Source organism: Astatotilapia calliptera, chromosome 17 (genome assembly GCF_964374335.1).
Source record: "Astatotilapia calliptera chromosome 17, fAstCal68.1, whole genome shotgun sequence".
NCBI lineage: Eukaryota > Metazoa > Chordata > Actinopteri > Cichliformes > Cichlidae > Astatotilapia > Astatotilapia calliptera.
Genome location: NC_137438.1, coordinates 31,037,508 through 31,055,960, shown reverse-complemented (window position 1 = coordinate 31,055,960; position 18,453 = coordinate 31,037,508). Strand labels below are relative to the sequence as shown.

At 40.6% G+C, this 18,453-nt stretch overlaps 1 protein-coding gene across 16 annotated transcripts in view; it reads right to left on the bottom strand.

The window, feature by feature from the left end:
- LOC113008901 (ELKS/Rab6-interacting/CAST family member 1-like) overlaps positions 1 to 18,453 on the bottom strand; it is a 209,969-nt gene that overhangs the window by 33,927 nt on the left and 157,589 nt on the right. For all 16 annotated transcript variants that reach the window (XR_013902734.1, XR_013902735.1, XR_013902736.1 and 13 more), the window contains one exon: positions 6,324 to 6,471. Coding sequence is in view for 11 of the 16 variants with exons in the window: in XM_026146816.2 (XP_026002601.2) it covers positions 6,324 to 6,471 (148 nt within the window). In the remaining 5 variants the exon portion in view is untranslated. The remainder of the gene's footprint in view (positions 1 to 6,323; positions 6,472 to 18,453) is intronic.

The following is an 18,453-nucleotide window of genomic DNA, read 5'->3' as shown; positions in this document are numbered from 1 at the left end:
CACCATTATTTCACTCCTCCTCCCTCAAGCTTCTCTACGTCTTCTTCCCTCCCCTCCGCTTCTCCCCCACACATCCTTCATACAGCTCGGCTGTAACTCGCTAACAATCGAAAGAATGAGAAACAAATGAAAACGAGGTGAAGTGAGGGGGTGGGGGGGCTGCTGAGCCACGCTTGGAAGAAAATTATTTCATTACGATAACGCTCTGGGGAACATTACATGAGATTATTGTTTCGCCTTTCTCTCCGGTGGCAATAGAAGCGCCTTTGTAGATATCTGTGCAATTATCAACAATGAAAAGTTGCTGAGTCATGGTTTGACAAGAACTATTTCATCATGATAAGAAATTAGATTACTCTTAACCCATTTTATATCAAGAAAAGAAAATTGTTAATAAGTGGAAAAATACAAATGATAATGAATCGTGTTTGAGCTGAGTGCTGTGGAGATTATTTCATTGCAGTAAGTCTCGGCGGTGTTATAAATTTGATTAGATCCACATTTTTTCACTTGCCAGTAACACGGGAGGTCATCATAACTACAAACAAGAAGTGATGAAGAGTTTAGTGGGAAAACAAAGCATGAACACTATGAACTGTGATTCAGAAAAGAAGAACAGGGGCGTTATAGTATTAAAGATGTTTTTAGTTCACAAATAAAATGGAGATAATTTAATTTGCAAAACCAAAATAGGAAATCTAGAATGTCAGGACATATGTTCTAAGAATGCAAATATTTGTTGTGTAAAAAATAATTTATGTAAAGATTTAAAGATTAAAGATTTATTTAAATATGTTTTGACCCTTTATGGACCACATTATGGATGCGGACAGATCTCATTCAGGTCTGCTGGAAATACAATATCATCACACGAAGAGCCAAAAGTCTTAAAAATGTCCATATTACAGCCATAGAGGTTTGGACCGAGGACCATAGCCACACATACATCCCTGACCTGTAACTGTTAAACATGTGTCTGCTAAAGGAGAGATCCTGCTAATTCCTCACCTCCACCCTCTTCTTTCTATTGTAACATTTCATAAAATATTACAAATATTATTTTTTCTTTGCTTTTGAAATTGAGTGCGTGGCACAGATGGAGTTCACAAAGAAACCAAGTACACTGCAAGATAATATGACAGTGACTTGTCAAGGTAGCCACACCAACTGCTTTTTCCTTAATTTGTTACAAGCTGGACCATAATTTACAAAATGAACACTATGGTGTGTTGGATAAGACCTCAAACTAGCAACTAAAGCCATAAATGATAAATGGACTGATTCTTATACAACAGCTTTCTACTCCAGCACCCAAAGCATTTTATACTACATGTCTCTTTCACACAAGCACTTTTTTCTTGTGTACTTCCTTTTCCTGTACTGTGGGATTCTGTATCTTGCCCAAGGATACTTTGGGACATGGACTGGAGCAATCAGGGATCAAATCAACAACCTTGCAATTACCAGATGAAATGATTTACCTTCTGACCCACAGCCATCCCAGATAAAAAAAAAAAAAGTATGCTAGAAAAATGCCTATGGAGGTCAAAAATGAGGTGAGAAGCATGGTAACTTTTTACTTTTACATGTTAGATTCAGTCTACGGTATAAATGTGGTCACTACTGGCTTTGGAAAATCAAGATGGTGACAGCCGTAAAATGCAAAGTAGAGCCTCCAAAGATGTGATGTTAAACCAAAGGCTGACTGCATCTTTCATATACACTCTATGCATTTAACACATAATATGTGTCAGGAAAAATCAGTTGTTAATATTTGAAATACACTGCACAGTCCAGGATCCATGAATACCAGTGATTTGCTGTAAATTCATCAGAAATTTACCATTGCATTGGATTTCTCACATTGGCACAGGTGGATTTTGTGCTAGGCAGGCAAGACCAATCCAGTTGTATCATATATTTGGGTTGTCACATGCACTTACGGCAGGTATGTTGAGAAATGTTTAGGGCTTCAGCAGATGTGTGAAAACTGCTTTAGAGGGAAGAGGAAGGAGACTGTGGGATACACAGGAGAGTGAAGAGAGCTGAAGTTACCTTGATCTACAGCCTCCTGCAGCTGGGGGTCAAAGGTTAACATGCAGGAAAAGCTTTCAGGGACACAGGTGCGTTTTAACGTATGCAGCATAAGCGCAACAAATACAAATCTTCTTTGCTTGTATTCACTGGTTTATTAGTCTGTTCTGACTAAATGTGCTTACAATCGCCATATCATTAGTACACAGCATTAATACCTTGCAATGGATTAACTGAAATAGTTTCAATTCATAATAAATCTCATAATAGATAGGGTACGATCAATTCTACATGCCTGTTACTACACAAACAGCTCCATGGCACGAGAAATGTAATTCTCTGAATTTAACCTGCTCTGTAGTGGGGTCTGACAGCTCTGCGGCATAGGTTACTGTGCTGTGTGAAACCCAAATTCAGACCAGACTGGAAACAGTATTTAAGCACTCCATCAAAAAACACCCCAACTCTGACCTGTGACTCACTGAAGAGTGGTCGTCGTCAAAAAACAAACTTCAAAAACTTTTCAAACAACTTTTCTAACACACGCATAAGTGAACAGCATTCATAAAACTGCAAACCCAGAGTATTAACCCAAAGTTAGCTTGCTAACTGAAACACTACCTGCCACATGAGGCCTTACGACAAACAGAGTTTACTCTTCATCAAAAAACTCAGTTTTAATTTTATGCTATCACTCTGCCTCTGTCCACTTGTCAGTTAATTTATAAGCATCTAAAAGTCGATCCGTGACACAAGAAATTGCTACATAAGCCTCAGCTTACTTGATAACATTGCAAACAGATGCATGTGTACACACAGGAATACTGAGGAAGTCTCCGCTGTGATCCATCACTGGAGACTGAACATTATGGCTCTACAGAGAGAATGGGAGCGAGAGAGAGAGTGAGAGACTTGGAGCTGTGCAAAACGTTACACACCCTTGCATGCATGCGCACACTCATAGCTGCAGACAGTTGAGTCTCTGTGTTGTCAGTAACCACCTTCGAGACCCTGAAGTGTCATAAATGACTTCAAATAGAACGCGGAGACGGAGATGAGATGGAGGGATGAGGAAGGAAAAAAGAGAGAGGGTGAGGACTGTTACTCTGACTTCATTTGACACTACTTTCTAACACCTTGCACTTCTCTCTTAAACATCTATTCAAACACTGTGGCGTGCAAATGTTGCTTTTCTTTTGCATAGCCAATGCTTGTCTTTTTGAAACCTCGGAGCTTCCATACATTAAGTCAACTTTTGGCAACATTGAACACGAAAGTCTTGTGATAGCATTTGTATTCTAGGGGTCTTTATGACAAGTTAATCTGAACCATGGGGTTTTAAAGTGAGTGTAAAGCTCTACGATTTTTGCTTAGTTATGATTTACCATGTGTCGTTATCATATCTGTATGCCTGGTGTGCACTGTGCTCACGAGATTGCTGATTACACACAGAGTATGCTTAGATAATACATTTTTATATGATCTAAGCGAGTTTAACAGACTGTTCCACCAGTGAAAGTTACATTTCGTGCAACTATCAAATTTAAAAAAAAAAAACTTGGATGGTATTTCTGTAGGGTTCCTTTGTCTGGGATGTATTGGCAGTAATTGAGCAAAACATAAAATGGAAAGCCTGGTTGGATAGTGCAACAGATAACAAAGGTCAAAGGTCAAATAAAAAAAAAAAGTAAAATGTAGAAAAACAGTGCAAAAAGAAAGGGAAGGAGAAAAGTTAGAAAGGGATTCCCTGTACAGTAATTTTCCTGTTTTTTCACACTTGCGTGTATAATTTAACAGCTGAATTTTGTTAAGATCAGTCCTGGGGTTGTTATTATGTATAATGTATGAAACGTAACACCTTTAGTATTTGAGTTCTTCCACAAAGCTGACAGCAAAGTTGGTGAAAACTAATCCCAAATGTACTTGACAGAAAACATCTGTTCGGCTGTAATTATGAACGGGCTTGTGAATGATGCTACAAGCCTGACAGTTAAGCCTGACAGTCTCTGCTTTTATTAGCTGCTAAAAATCAAGCTTTGGCTATGATAGAAGTAGACTCATCTTGAGCATCATAACTCTCTGTTTGGGGTTATTTGCTACAAGTTCCTTTGTCAACGTGAAGCATGTTTTCTATCGATTTGGACTCCACACTTTGTTGCCCCTGGTCTCTGCTCATATTTGTGATATTCATGGACAGTATCTCATGACCTAGCCAGAGTGAATCGGGTGTCCATTATGGAAACCTCAGAATAGTATCCTTGCTTTTTGCAGACGATGTGGTTCTGTTGGTTTCACTGGCGCGTAATCTTCAGCATGCAATGGAGTGGTTTGCATCTAAGTGTGAAACAGCCTGAATGAAAGACAGCACCTCCAAGTCTGAGGCCATGGTTCTTTGCCAGGAAGTGGTGGAGTGCTCTGGCTCCCTTTGGTTTGAGGGAATAACTGTCCCAAGCAAATGCTTTCAAACATCAAGAATCTTAATCAGGAAGTGGAACATGAGGTGGATTGTTGTGGCATTAGAAGGAGCACAGGCGTTGGACTGGACTGGTAATAAAGAGATAAGCCAAAATCCATCCATCCATCCATCCATCCATCTTCTTCCGCTTATCCGGGGCCAGGTCGCGGGGGCAGCAGCCCAAGCAGACCTCCCTCTCCCCAGCCACCTCCTCTAGCTTCTCCGGGGGAACACCAAGGCGTTTCCAGGCCAGCTGAGAGATATAATCTCTCCAGCGCGTCCTGGGTCTGCCCCGGGGCCTCCTCCCAGTGGGAAATGCCCGAAACAGCTCACCCAGGAGGCGCCCAGGGAGCATCCTTGTCAGATGCCTGAACCACCTCAACTGGCTCCTTTCAATGTGGAGGAGCAGCGGCTCTACTCTGAGCCCCTCCCAGATGGCCGAACTTCCACCCTATCTCTAAGGCAGAGGCTAGCCACCCTTCGGAGGAAGCCCATTTCTGCCGCTTGTACCCGCGATCTCGTTCTTTCGGTCACCACCCACAGCTCATGACCATAGGTCAGGGTAGAGACGTAGATCGACCAAGTAAATTGAGAGCTGCGGTTTTACACTCAGCTTTCTCTTCACCACAACAGACCAGTACAGCGTCCGTATCACTGCAGCCGCAGCACGAATCCGTCTGTCGACCCAAATATACTCATTCATACATTGCTTTTTACAGAACTTTGATCTAATATTCTGACACTCTTAATTAATGTATTAATGTATCAAGGGCAAAATGAAGAATCTTGTAGACACAGGGGATTAGTAGACACCCCTAAGCCACAGCTGTCTCGTCAGAGATCCGGTTAGGGTGCCTCCTGGGCACCGACCTTTGGAGGATTTACAGGCAGACCCAACTGAGGGGACATCCAGAACTTCCTGAAGAGACTTTATATGTTTTCTGACCTTGTGGAATAAGAAATATGCTTCTTAGCCACTGTCTATCACAACCTTCCTTGGTAGAAGGATGGCTTATGGTTTATGGCCTACCATAAACAAAAGTTAAGGTGTATATTAATTTAATACTGAAAGTTATCTACATTTACTACTGTGACATTAAACTTAAGCTCCACTAAAAAGTATAGAGCACCTCATCGTATACTTCGTTGGTTGAGCAAGTTAATAAAAGTAATATCACATCCAGAGAAATGATGAGACATACAGAGGAGAGAACAGTAAAGAAGAAATCCACCAAACTCCCAGTAGGCTCATTCACTAAGGAGTTGGTTATTTCAAAAGACCCACGAGAACCTTAACTGCATTATGGAGTGTGTGTGTGGGAGTGTGTGTGTGTATGAATAGACCTCTGTGTGGAACCACAGAGGCATTTGGTCATGTTTATATCCTTGTTTTTGGCCTGAGGGAATGTGTACACATTGGTGTGAGCATTTGTGTGCTTGAACTTATTAACATCTAACCGTGCCAGTAAGGTGACATGCAAGGTTTTGTGTGTGTTAGTGTGCATGTGTCTGCGGACAGAACATTTACATAAATACCAGTTCATAAGAAAATGTTGTCACCAGAACTCTGCTGAAGTTCAGAACTCTGTGTGTGCATGTGGTGAGAGTAGGAGTGGTAGGTTAATCCTAAATTTACCCTTTGTGGTTGGAGTGCTGCGGTTACATCTGGACTCAGTTTCTCTCTGCCAGTCTTGTTTTTCTTTACTACTCTTGTCACTGTCACCTCACCTGTGTTCCCCCTGCTTTTATTTACATTTTTTTCCAGATTTGGAACCTGCATTCCTCTCAAAAAGCTTTCCTGGTTTTTCCTTGGATGTCAGTGTTTGAGTCTTACCTGCTGTTTGAGCTGTTGAACCAGACTATCCTTCTCCCTCTTCAGAGCTGCGACCTCTTCCTGGGTTTTCTTCTTCTTGGACGAGGAGAGCTCCAGCAGGGCGATATTGGCGTCTTTCTCACTTATCGCTGCCAGGAGTGCCTCTTGCCTGCGCAGAGACCAATTGTGATTAGTAAAGCATTCATTTTTATTAAAATTACATCAAAAGAAAGGAAAACTGTTGCTTCACACACATTCTTAAAAGCATTTAATAACGCTCCTCGCCATAAAAAATATTATGAAATAATTTTTCACTAAGAATGTTTCAGCAGTAGTGCAGCTCCTGGTCTAGTTGTGGTGTTAATGACACTGAAAAGTTACAATGACATTACTTAAAGTTGAAACTATCTGTGGTTAATCTAGCATTGGACACAAGATGCCTCTTTGTGTCAACACAGATTAAAGCCCAGTCTTTTCCACCTGTTTCTGTTTGAATGTAGAAATTGCAGGAATAGATCACCTTAAACTCTGAACCAGTACAACTATAACCAACGGCGTGGTTGTAGACTAATTTGGGTGAAGCAACTCTTTAATTTTATGGCGAACCCATGATGTGTCAACCAGAAGAGCGCACTTTGAGATGTGGTGCAATGGGAGATTTACATCCTGGAAGAACTGTGTGATGATGTAAATGGTCTGGTTCTTGTATAGCGATAACTTCATTCAGCTTCATTTACAAATTCATAGAAGGACTTTTTTTCTATGCTTTTTCAACGTAACTGCTTTCTATCTAACATTCATACACATTCATACTCTCATAGATGCATCAGTGTTTCCAGCACTTTGCTGAATCTATGCCACAAAGATTTTAGGCACTTGTGGAGGGAAAAGGGTGCCTAACAAACAATATGTTCCTTACAAAGTGCCAAGTGAGTCTACTTCCCATTGGTTCTTATCTGATATGTCTTTATTTTACTCATCTAACTTTTTGCACTTTTTGATTGGCTCTTCCTGCATAAACAGTTTTAAAATAAGAAGATACATGACAATGATGAAAAACTAGGGAGAAAATAGGGACAATCGTGAAAGTGCATATTTTCTAACTTGGTTGTAAACACAAAACTCCCAAGTCCCCAGTATTCCAAGAAGGGCTAAGAGCACATATTTGATATTATCTGCAATTAGCAATTATGTAAAAATGTATTTTCAAGTCTCTATATGCCTCTCTCTCCCTCCGTTTCCATACAATTCTCTAGTCCCTGTCTCCATTTCAAGCCATTTTGACTCCGTCTATCTTTCCCTCCTGCCTGGATGATCTGGTTGACAGATAGATAGCATTCCATGTGGTCGAGAAGCACCAAGCCACATCCCATTCATCCCATCAGCCACAGATTGGACAGAACCACATTCAAGGACACCCAACGTTAAGAATTCTCAAAATTATATCTGTTTTCAGTCTAAATCGCTGCTGTTTTTTCCACAATCCCATAATGCTCCTATAAAGACTTGCCACACACAATCAAACAAGCACATGAACACATAAAAAAATGCAACGTTGCAAAAAAAAAAAACATGTAAAAAGTGGAACACATTCACTTTTCACTTTACTTTTTGTAAAAGTGTCTTTTTGCAAATACAGTTTTAAGACATTTAAATGTTAAAGTAAACTCAAAAAGAAGAACCCAGAATGCATCAACAACTCACGAATTAGGCAAAAAATGTCAAGGGTTTGGATATACAGGGAGTGCGGAATTATTAGGCAAGTTGTATTTTTGAGGAATAATTTTATTATTGAACAACAACCATGTTCTCAATGAACCCAAAAACTCATTAATATCAAAGCTGAATGTTTTTGGAAGTAGTTTTTAGTTTTAGCTATTTTAGGGGGATATCTGTGTGTGCAGGTGACTATTACTGTGCATAATTATTAGGCAACTTAACAAAAAACAAATATATACCCATTTCAATTATTTATTTTTACCAGTGACACCAATATAACATCTCCACATTCACAAATATACATTTCTGACATTCAAAAACAAAACAAAAACAAATCAGCGACCAATATAGCCACCTTTCTTTGCAAGGACACTCAAAAGCCTGCCATCCATGGATTCTGTCAGTGTTTTGATCTGTTCACCATCAACATTGCGTGCAGCAGCAACCACAGCCTCCCAGACACTGTTCAGAGAGGTGTACTGTTTTCCCTCCTTGTAAATCTCACATTTGATGATGGACCACAGGTTCTCAATGGGGTTCAGATCAGGTGAACAAGGTGGCCATGTCATTAGTTTTTCTTCTTTTATACCCTTTCTTGCCAGCCACGCTGTGGAGTACTTGGACGCGTGTGATGGAGCATTGTCCTGCATGAAAATCATGTTTTTCTTGAAGGATGCAGACTTCTTCCTGTACCACTGTTTGAAGAAGGTGTCTTCCAGGAACTGGCAGTAGGACTGGGAGTTGAGCTTGACTCCATCCCCAACCCGAAAAGGCCCCACAAGCTCATCTTTGATGATACCAGCCCAAACCAGTACTCCACCTCCACCTTGCTGGCGTCTGAGTCGGACTGGAGCTCTCTGCCCTTTACCAATCCAGCCACGGGCCCACCCATCTAGCCCATCAAGACTCACTCTCATTTCATCAGTCCATAAAACCTTAGAAAAACCAGTCTTGAGATATTTCTTGGCCCAGTCTTGATGTTTCAGCTTGTGTGTCTTGTTCAGTGGTGGTCGTCTTTCAGCCTTTCTTACCTTGGCCATGTCTCTGAGTATTGCACACCTTGTGCTTTTGGGCACTCCAGTGATGTTGCAGCTCTGAAATATGGCCAAACTGGTGGCAAGTGGCATCTTGGCAGCTGCACGCTTGACTTTTCTCAGTTCATGGGCAGTTATTTTGCGCCTTGGTTTTTCCACACGCTTCTTGCGACCCTGTTGACTATTTTGAATGAAACGCTTGATTGTTCGATGATCACGCTTCAGAAGCTTTGCAATTTTGAGACTGCTGCATCCCTCTGCAAGATATCTCACTATTTTTGACTTTTCTGAGCCTGTCAAGTCCTTCTTTTGACCCATTTTGCCAAAGGAAAGGACGTTGCCTAATAATTATGCACACCTGATATAGGCTGTTGATGTCATTAGACCACACCCCTTCTCATTACAGCGATGCACATCACCTAATATGCTTAATTGGTAGTAGGCATTTGAGCCTATACAGCTTGGAGTAAGACAACATGCATGAAGAGGATGAAGTGGACAAAATACTCATTTGCCTAATAATTCTGCACTCCCTGTATTAGACTTGAAGTGAAATTGGTAATTGGTTTTCTGAGGGATGTGCTAGAAAACGGCAGCTCCAGCTTTTTCCAGATTCCACAGGGCACCTTTAGTGGTCTTATAGAGTCCATCGTTTAGCAGTTCAGAGCTTTTTTGGCAACACGTGAAAAAGTAACAGCATATTTGGCAGAGATGTTCATAATGTTTGAGCCAAAGCACAGAAATCCACGCTGATGCAGACAGAGGTATAATTTATTAGCATTTTTTAGATTCCATTTCTGAGCGCTTTTTCTCTTTACTCAACACGCAATTAAACCCTCCCTCTCACCCTGTCACATACACACAGAGAGATACAGCGGTGCAACAAGGAATGCAGTGATGAGGGTGTCTAAATGAAGACAGATTACATGTTTAGACTGTGTGAAGACCCACAGATTCTTTGGTCAACCTCATGGACCAAACTGTCAGTGTACAAATGTCCTATCATGCATCTAAACTGACAGGGGAAGCTGGGACATGGGTCGGTAGATTAATTTCCTGGCCAAATTAGGTGCTGTCAGGTATCCCAGTGTTTAATAATAAAATGAGTTATTTGAATATTTTGGGGTTTTTTTTGTTTTTAGTGATAGAGGGAGGGAGGGAGATCAAAGACCTACAGGTGAAGATCAAACACTACAAACTAGGGACAAATATCATTTGGATATGTTTGATGCCTTAATTATTTGCAGCATATTTACTGATAACTCAGTAAGTAAAAATGTCATTTGCATGTATTAGTGTTTCATTTTATCTTATGAGCCATGAGAAGACCTGCTGATATTAGAAATAACTAAAATTCTTATTATGATATGAAATTTAAAATAAAGAGCAATCAGTGAACTTAATGAGATTGATATTTAGTCCCATTTATGCCAGTTAAACATTAATGTATTGCTTTTCTTTATCCTCCTAAGACCCGCACTCTTTCATGGCATGTATTTTTAATTTCTCTTTGCTATTTGGGCTGATTGGGGCCTGATGAATGTAAAAACAAAGAATTATGTTTTTTGGTTTTTTTTAACCTGATTTTTGTTTCTGAGAAAAATTAGATGCACATATGAGGACACTCGCTTTAAATTTCGATAGAACAGTGGTAGTATAACGTCCTCGTAAGTATAGCAATATTTAGTATTTTGGTCTAGACAACCCAAAATGTGATATCCACATATGTGGATGCCAGGTCCTAGGAGTTTAAGGTTTTTATACCACACTACGCATCATGCAATTAAAAAAATAAGCGTCTTTAACTCTATGAAATACTTTTCCTTGCTATTACTAAGAATGGTCTTTTTCTTCGTCTGTGAGCCAATCAATTAAATACTTTTTATACAAACATTAGCACATGGACTTTTTCATTCCAGACTGTGAGACACTGGAACAGTCTCACAGTCTTTCCCCTTTCCTTTTATACAAACACCGGTACACAGATTCTGACTCACACGTATGCAGAGAGGCTAATGGAACATTACTCTTGTTAAAGCTAACAGTGCGTCTAGTTTTATACCATATCTGAGGGTTACCTGCCAGCACAAGGCGCTTATAAACCCCTGGTGATAAAATGATATTTATTCCAGATGCACTTGTCTCATTCTGGGCCTCTCTGTGGCTCTCCCTTCTTCTCCGTCTGACACACACACACACACACACACACACACACACACACACACACACACACACACACACACACACACACACACACAGAGAAACACACTCTCTATGCTTGACATTCCCAGCTAAGCACATGCTTATGACAACTGATGGTTGTGGCTACTGCTATTGCTATGTAATTGTTAAAGACAACTGTTTCGAGTGCAGCACTCTTTTGCCGAATCTTTGGATGATTCTACTGTGAAGGGGCACTTAAAACATAGTACGCTCTTGCCACTGTTGGCAATCTGTCCTTATCATTAAAAATAACAAAGACAACGGAGCCAGCACATTGTGGAGGAAAGGGTCCCAGTGGACGTGCAGCCTTAGATCTGTAACTCCCCTTTCAAGTCTTTCCGAAGCAACAGGATGGAGGAAGGTCTGCTAACAAAGAATAATATCTTGTTAAAGAGGTTAGTTCTTTAATACTGTAAGTTTTCCATTTTGGAATACACCTTTTGGATTAAATCCTATGGTAATTTTACACTAAACGTCTCAGTGACTACTTGACGTTGTGTTGGCAGTAGTGTATATATACACACGGTATCTGTCATAGGATTTTGTGTTGATGAGCTCTTTTCTCTGTCTGTTAAGCCAACAAAAGCACTGTATCAGAAAAACACATTCCTTGTTATTTATTTCAATATCACTGCTGTGATGGTGCAGTGGGTGAACCAAAAAAGATTTCGTTAGCTTCATAGCATAAGTGCCTAAGTCATTGACTTAGTCAAATGACTTAGGCAATTATGCTATGAAGCTAACGATTTGCCATTGAAATAACATCATATATAACATGCTGATGAGACAACTTAATAATATTCTCACAGCTAGATTCCTGAAAGATTATTGTTGGATGGAATAAGCTCCATCCCATAATTCATTAGCTTGCTGAAGCACCTTAACAGGCCAAGCTTTGGACAGCTGGCCTCTCATTTGACACAACTGAGGATACTTTGAAATACAGAGGAGTTCATAGCTGACTCAGTGACTGCAAGGTGACCAAACAAGCCTAAATCATCACCCGTCCACCCCCATTTAATATCAAGTGTTTGTGCTGATACACTGTGTTTGGTATTTGCTAAATGTGATGCTGTGCATTATGGCCAATCATCTGCACTTTGGTCACATCTGTCCAAAGAACATTGTTCCGGAAGTTCTCTGGTGTAAACTTTTTAGAGTGAAGGGTTTTAGAGTGAAGATCTCTTGGAAACTTTCTAAGCATATTTGTTCATTCTTTTCTTTAATTGTACCGTTATGAACTTCAACATTTCACATGCTAACTGAGGCCAGTAAAGTCTGAGATGTAGCTTTTGGGTTTTTTCTGCAGTTTGTCTGAGCATTGCACGGTCTGACCTTGGGGTGAATTTGCTGGGACGTCCACTCCTGCAATTGTATTAATATACTCCTAAATGCTCCAGATCAGCAAATTGCCAAAACGAATGCTTGTATAGAGGTGCTGGCATTTGCTGTTAATTGATTAATGAAGTGCATTTGATTAGGAGCACCTGGCTGTTACTTAGATTCTTAAATTCCTACCAGTAAAGTCTGGTTAGTCTGGTCCCATGATTACTTTCTTTTCCACATGACATGAGAAACACTGAAAAACACTAAAAACTATTCCAATGATAAGTTTACTGAGTTGTCATCGTAAATTCACACATACTGGTCCACCTGCCCGTTTTTCCCCCCACATCCTATCGCCAGACAAGGGATCAGATTTACTAAGCAGAAAAAAATGAGGGTGAGACTGTAACTGGAAACAAAAAAAGCACAGATTTCAATGGAAAGTTCTGGGGCTCATCTACTAATGTGCAAAATGATGACACAGCTTGGAACTTGTACTCGGACAAATATAACGTAGGAGCTGTATTTATGTTTTCTTGGGGGAAAAAAACATGACAGCGCAGACCACAGAGAGGCAGAAGAATGAGATGTTTTCTGTGGTAGAAATTGCAGGTGTCAGTGGAGGAAGTAAATAGCAACTGCTGCTAAAAAAAAACAAAAAAACCTCATAATTGCAATGTCCATTCTGCTCACAGAAGGAATATCTGAAATTCACTGAGGTCAGTGAGGGCAAGGTAAATGGAGTCTACAGGGGAACGTGTATTCCATTGACGAAATTTATAAGACAGCATGAACAGTAAGGAGATGCACAAAGTAGATGTCACATTTATAGAATACCATAAACCTGAATCTGACTGGTAGCCTACATTTGCTCTACTTCTATGTTTTCTTATTGTTTTTTCTTTTACACCATCAGGAATTGTATACACACACACATACACTTACACACTTTATCAATATTTCTTACTGCAGATGATGACGTATAATTCACCTAAATCCCCTCTCCCCAGATTTAGCCTGAAACTCTCACAAACACAAGCCACAAAAATAACTTCTGTCCACACCTTTCCATCACTACCTTTTCACTCTGTAAATCCCGACAGTAGCTTTCAGTGCCAAAGAGCTTCGGTCTAGTCCAGGAACTGATTTACTGTCTTCTCAAAAAACATTTGCCAGTGGTCACTTCAATATAATTTTATGTGTAAATTTATGGTCATGGAAAATAAATCATGGTTAAAGTTAGAGACATATAACAATGGGAAAAAATTAAATACATGATATATGCAAGACAGGCTGGAGTAGGAAAATATATTTATTACTCCAACAACTGCAGCTCCGTGATGGCATGCAGGCTTTGCAACCAGATTGAGGTTGCTTGTGACAATGACCACCACCCTTATCCACCACCTCGCTATATTGGACAGCCTTCTTATCATAAAGGGATGTAAACTGTTGGGAATTGTCAACTATCGGTGTAATTCATTGGCCAGGAAATGCTGACTAAAGATTCCAGTCCTACAAACAGTCCATATGTTTTCATTTAAGCTTTTTACAAGTTATTAACAAGTTTCCATCTAAAATTTCTCTCACTTATTCTCTATCAGTACTCCCCACCCACACTGCAGCTCTCGTTTCCATCATTTCCTTTCCCTCATCCTTCACCACTCGTGCTATCTCTCTGTCTGTAAAGAAGACTGGAGGAATTCTTTCCGTCATTTGGCGGTCGTGTGCCATGATGTCATCGCTGTGGCGACAAGGCAGACAGTAAGCAGATATACACAAATGCACCAGGCACCTGACCCCAGCCCCAACACACACACAAACACACACAGGGGCTCTCTCCTTTCTAAAACCACTTAAGGCCCCTCACTTTATCACAAACCCTAATGCCTGGTCTTAGATCACTCGCATTTTTCTACACACACACTAAAGCAGCTTCCCATGTACGCTGCATTATCTCTTCATGCTGTTGCCCTTTAATGCAATCTGCCATGTGTATATGTGTGTTTGTGCCTATACTACTGCATTGGTATTTTGTGTAAGGGTGTATGTGCATGCTCACAGGCTCTCTGTGTGTATTCAAAGCCTTATTCCTTGCATTAGTGTCTATATGACTGAAGTGTGTGTATGTGTGTGTGCCCCTGTGTCTGTAAAGTAGATTCAGTGCAGTGTGATACTGGCCAGTCTCTTTCAAAGACAAACACAGAGCTATTTTAGAAATAATCCCCGTTCTCTGTTCTCTGTTTCCGACTGAACAAAAAAGCTCTCCATTGTTTTCTGTGACACTGTCTGCTCTGGTTACCCTCGAGGCTGCTTGCGGGACGCCCGAGTTAACCCCTGTATTACGCGGTGCGTGTCAAGCACTGTGATGGGACGTTTTCTTTAAAAAAAAAAAAACAATATTCATGAATTGTTAAGACTTTTTAATCGCACTTAAACTTTGATATAGTTTTTAGTTTTTTCTCCCCCTGGTGCATAGTACTCCCCGCAAAACCAGCTCGACCCCTACTTGACCAGTGTTGAGAAATAAGTGAGTTTCGAGGTAAGCAAAAACAGCAAATTCACTTAGCTGGCAACTGGGGATTCGGAAAAATATGTTAATTACACTCTATAATCACGTTAACCATCAGTGCTTTGGTTCTCTTTAAACAAAAGCAGACAGGAAAGTTTTGAAAACAGCGAAACAAAGAAAATCAAACTCATTCCAATCTCCACAAACTGAGATAATTCTTATTATTTATAGAATTTATGTAGCAGTTAAAGGACTGTGTCTGCTCTCCATTAACCCTGTAGATCTGCCCATGCCACTTCTGAGCTGCTTCACCAGAAGATGAAAGAAGTTAGAGAATTACAAATTTGTGAGCTGGTTTCTGTTTTATAGGCTGAAGAGATGCCTTAAAATATATCCAACTGCATTGCATAGAACGGAGCTTTTTTTGGTTTTTTATCTAACCAACCAATAAGATGAGTCGATCAGGCCAAAGGAACCAATTTAGATGCTCCAGATAAACTAGAGCAAAAGCTGGCAAACTAAAGTCGACAGCATTGCTATAAAACTTCAACTTCTTACTTCAGCTTCGATACAAATTTGTCTGGGGAAAAAGAAATATATGATCAAACCTTTATCAGGTGTTCTTTTTCTCAAATTTTCCTTATTGTGGTCTATGTGTCAGGGCATAAAATGTGTAAATGTGCTCATTTTGAGCCCTGCTGTAAAAAGAGGGCACTGCAGTGGTGAACAGTGTAGTTTCACAGCAAGGTCCTGCTTGTAGGTAGTTTGAACCCGGGACCATCTTGCTATGAGGTGACAGTGGCTACTGAAAAAGACTGGGGCGCCTTTCTGTGTGTAGTTTTGTATGTTGTCCCTGGGTACTCCAGCAGTCCAACAACACATGTTAGGTTGACTGGTGATTATAAACTTGCTGTAGATGTGAATGGTAGCCTGTCTCTCTGTTTTAGCCCTGTAATAGACTGCTGACGTGAACAGGCTATATCCTACTGGGGTAGGCTCCAGCTTCCCTGTGATCCTGTATTGGATAAGGAATTAAGACAATCAAGTGCTATGGATATTTTGTTTTTAACAGACACGTATAAGGTACTAATTGGATAGGCTTAGATCACACTTAGACACATCACACTGAAGAACATAAATTAACCCTGGAGAACCAATGGGGTCAGAGCCGACCCCATTGGTTCTCCAGGGTTAAAAAAATTTCAGACCTTACCAACTTAGCTTGAAGGTGACTTTAGAGAAAAATTGACACATGAAATTTGGAAATTGTGTGAACAGGCATACCATTAACTAATGATAAAAAATCCAGTTTCCTGCTTTTTCTCTTTTGTGCCAACCCGTTCTCACTCCCAAAGCGTAAAATTTTACGCTAGGTGACAAATCGTCAACATATTACGTTTTCGGCTACCCACCACGTTCCTAAATGACGACCTCGGAAAAATGAGGAAATATGAGAACCGTATGGACTCAATCTACACATGTTCGCTCTTTTTCTTCAAATCGCTTAGAAACACGCTATTTAACATCATTACAGTCCTGGTTAAGGTCAGGAAAAAGGTTATGGTTAGGCCTAGAGATAAGGTTAGGTTTAGGGCTGGAATACAACGCCGAAGGTCTCCTTTCGCGTTCCTCAGGAACACCGCGGGACGTGACAAAACGTCGGCATGTTACGCCTCGGGAGTGAGAATGGGCTGTTTGTGCATGAGGAAGAAACAGGGAAGCAGCGAAGGGGCAAAAGATTGGCTGTGATATTTTTGTTTAATGTCAGCTAAAAGATAATTTTTTACAAAGAGGAGAGTGCAAAGTAGAAATGAGAAGAATAAAGCTGTCTGTCAGTTGTGGCTAACAACACGTGAACTCACACATATTGTGCAAACAGACACACAGAAACAGAGGTAGTGCTAAGATGTTGATTGGAGAAATCTGCGATAGAGAAAGGAAAAAAAAGACTTCCTCGTTTTTGTTTTTTAAACCTTTGCTGATACGCTTTTAGCTCTGTTTCCGACAATCCTCGCATGCATAAGCACATCTCTTTGGTTGGTTCTGCAGCTGATGACTGTGCATAATCTAATTGTACGTGAGGATGTAAAATTAATAGATTTCTCCTCTTTCTCTCTCTCTCTCTGTCTCTCTCACACACACACACACACACACACACACACACACACACACACACACACACACACACACACACACACACACACACACACACACACACACACACACACACACACAGTTTCTGGGTCTCCTGAGTGGGTAGTATTTCTCTCCCAGCTGACAACTTCTGTCCTGCGGCGGACAACCAGCAAGTAGACAACTCATCTGCTTCAAGCCCAGCTCCCTCACTTTCTCAGCCTCTCTCTCTTACACACACACACACACACACACACACACACACACACACACACACACACACACACACACACACACACTATACATTAAATATATACAGCCAGATTTATATCTGACATGGAGTTAATAGTTCCTGTAACGCAAGCCTTTGCTCCACTTTGCCCTCTGCTCTTAGACTGCACTGCAGTACACTACACAAACTCCCAAACACAAACACTCTGCTTTATAACCCTACAAGAGAAAACACAGTGCAACGAACGCACACATCGGAGCAGGTTTTATGAAACATTTGTTACTACTGGCCTGCCATGTGTGGACCATCAAAGTTAAGCCAATAAATCTCTGGTTTATAGTAAACTATTTACTGTAGCGCTCTCCTGCAGAAGGGCCAACACAAAGTTTCACTTCACCACATTATACAACTGAGGTTATTAGGGAAAATTATCGACACCTACCGACGTGGTAATGTGCGATCAAAACTTTGAAACAGTTCTCTAGGGCTGCAATAAACACATCAAAGGGATAACGCTATGCTGAAAAGGCAGAAGAATGATAAAATGATTATCGGGAATTACAGCTGAGAATGGCCTCGAAGCTTTAATTCAATGCCAAAATCCAAATCCTGTTTACTGATCTGGAAAACATACGTTTTTATCAAGCCTATAAAAACTGAGAAAAATAATAATGAGTGAAAAAATGATCCGCTTGCCGTCAGCACAGCAGCCAGAGCCTGATTTGGTAGAGACTTTGTTTTATGTTTGACTGACGCTGCCTAGATTAAAGTAGCCCGATGTATAACAACACAGTGAGAACAGCAGGATTTTTTGGGCAAGAACTTTTTGAGAGCAGAGTCTGTGTCTTAAACTATAATGGAAGTGGGTCAGAGATGCTGGACATGAATAATTTAGCATGGAGAGAGAAGACGGGATGAGAGACCATCTGAGGCAAGTGTTAGGGAAATAGGTTAAAGCTGGTGCATAGGATA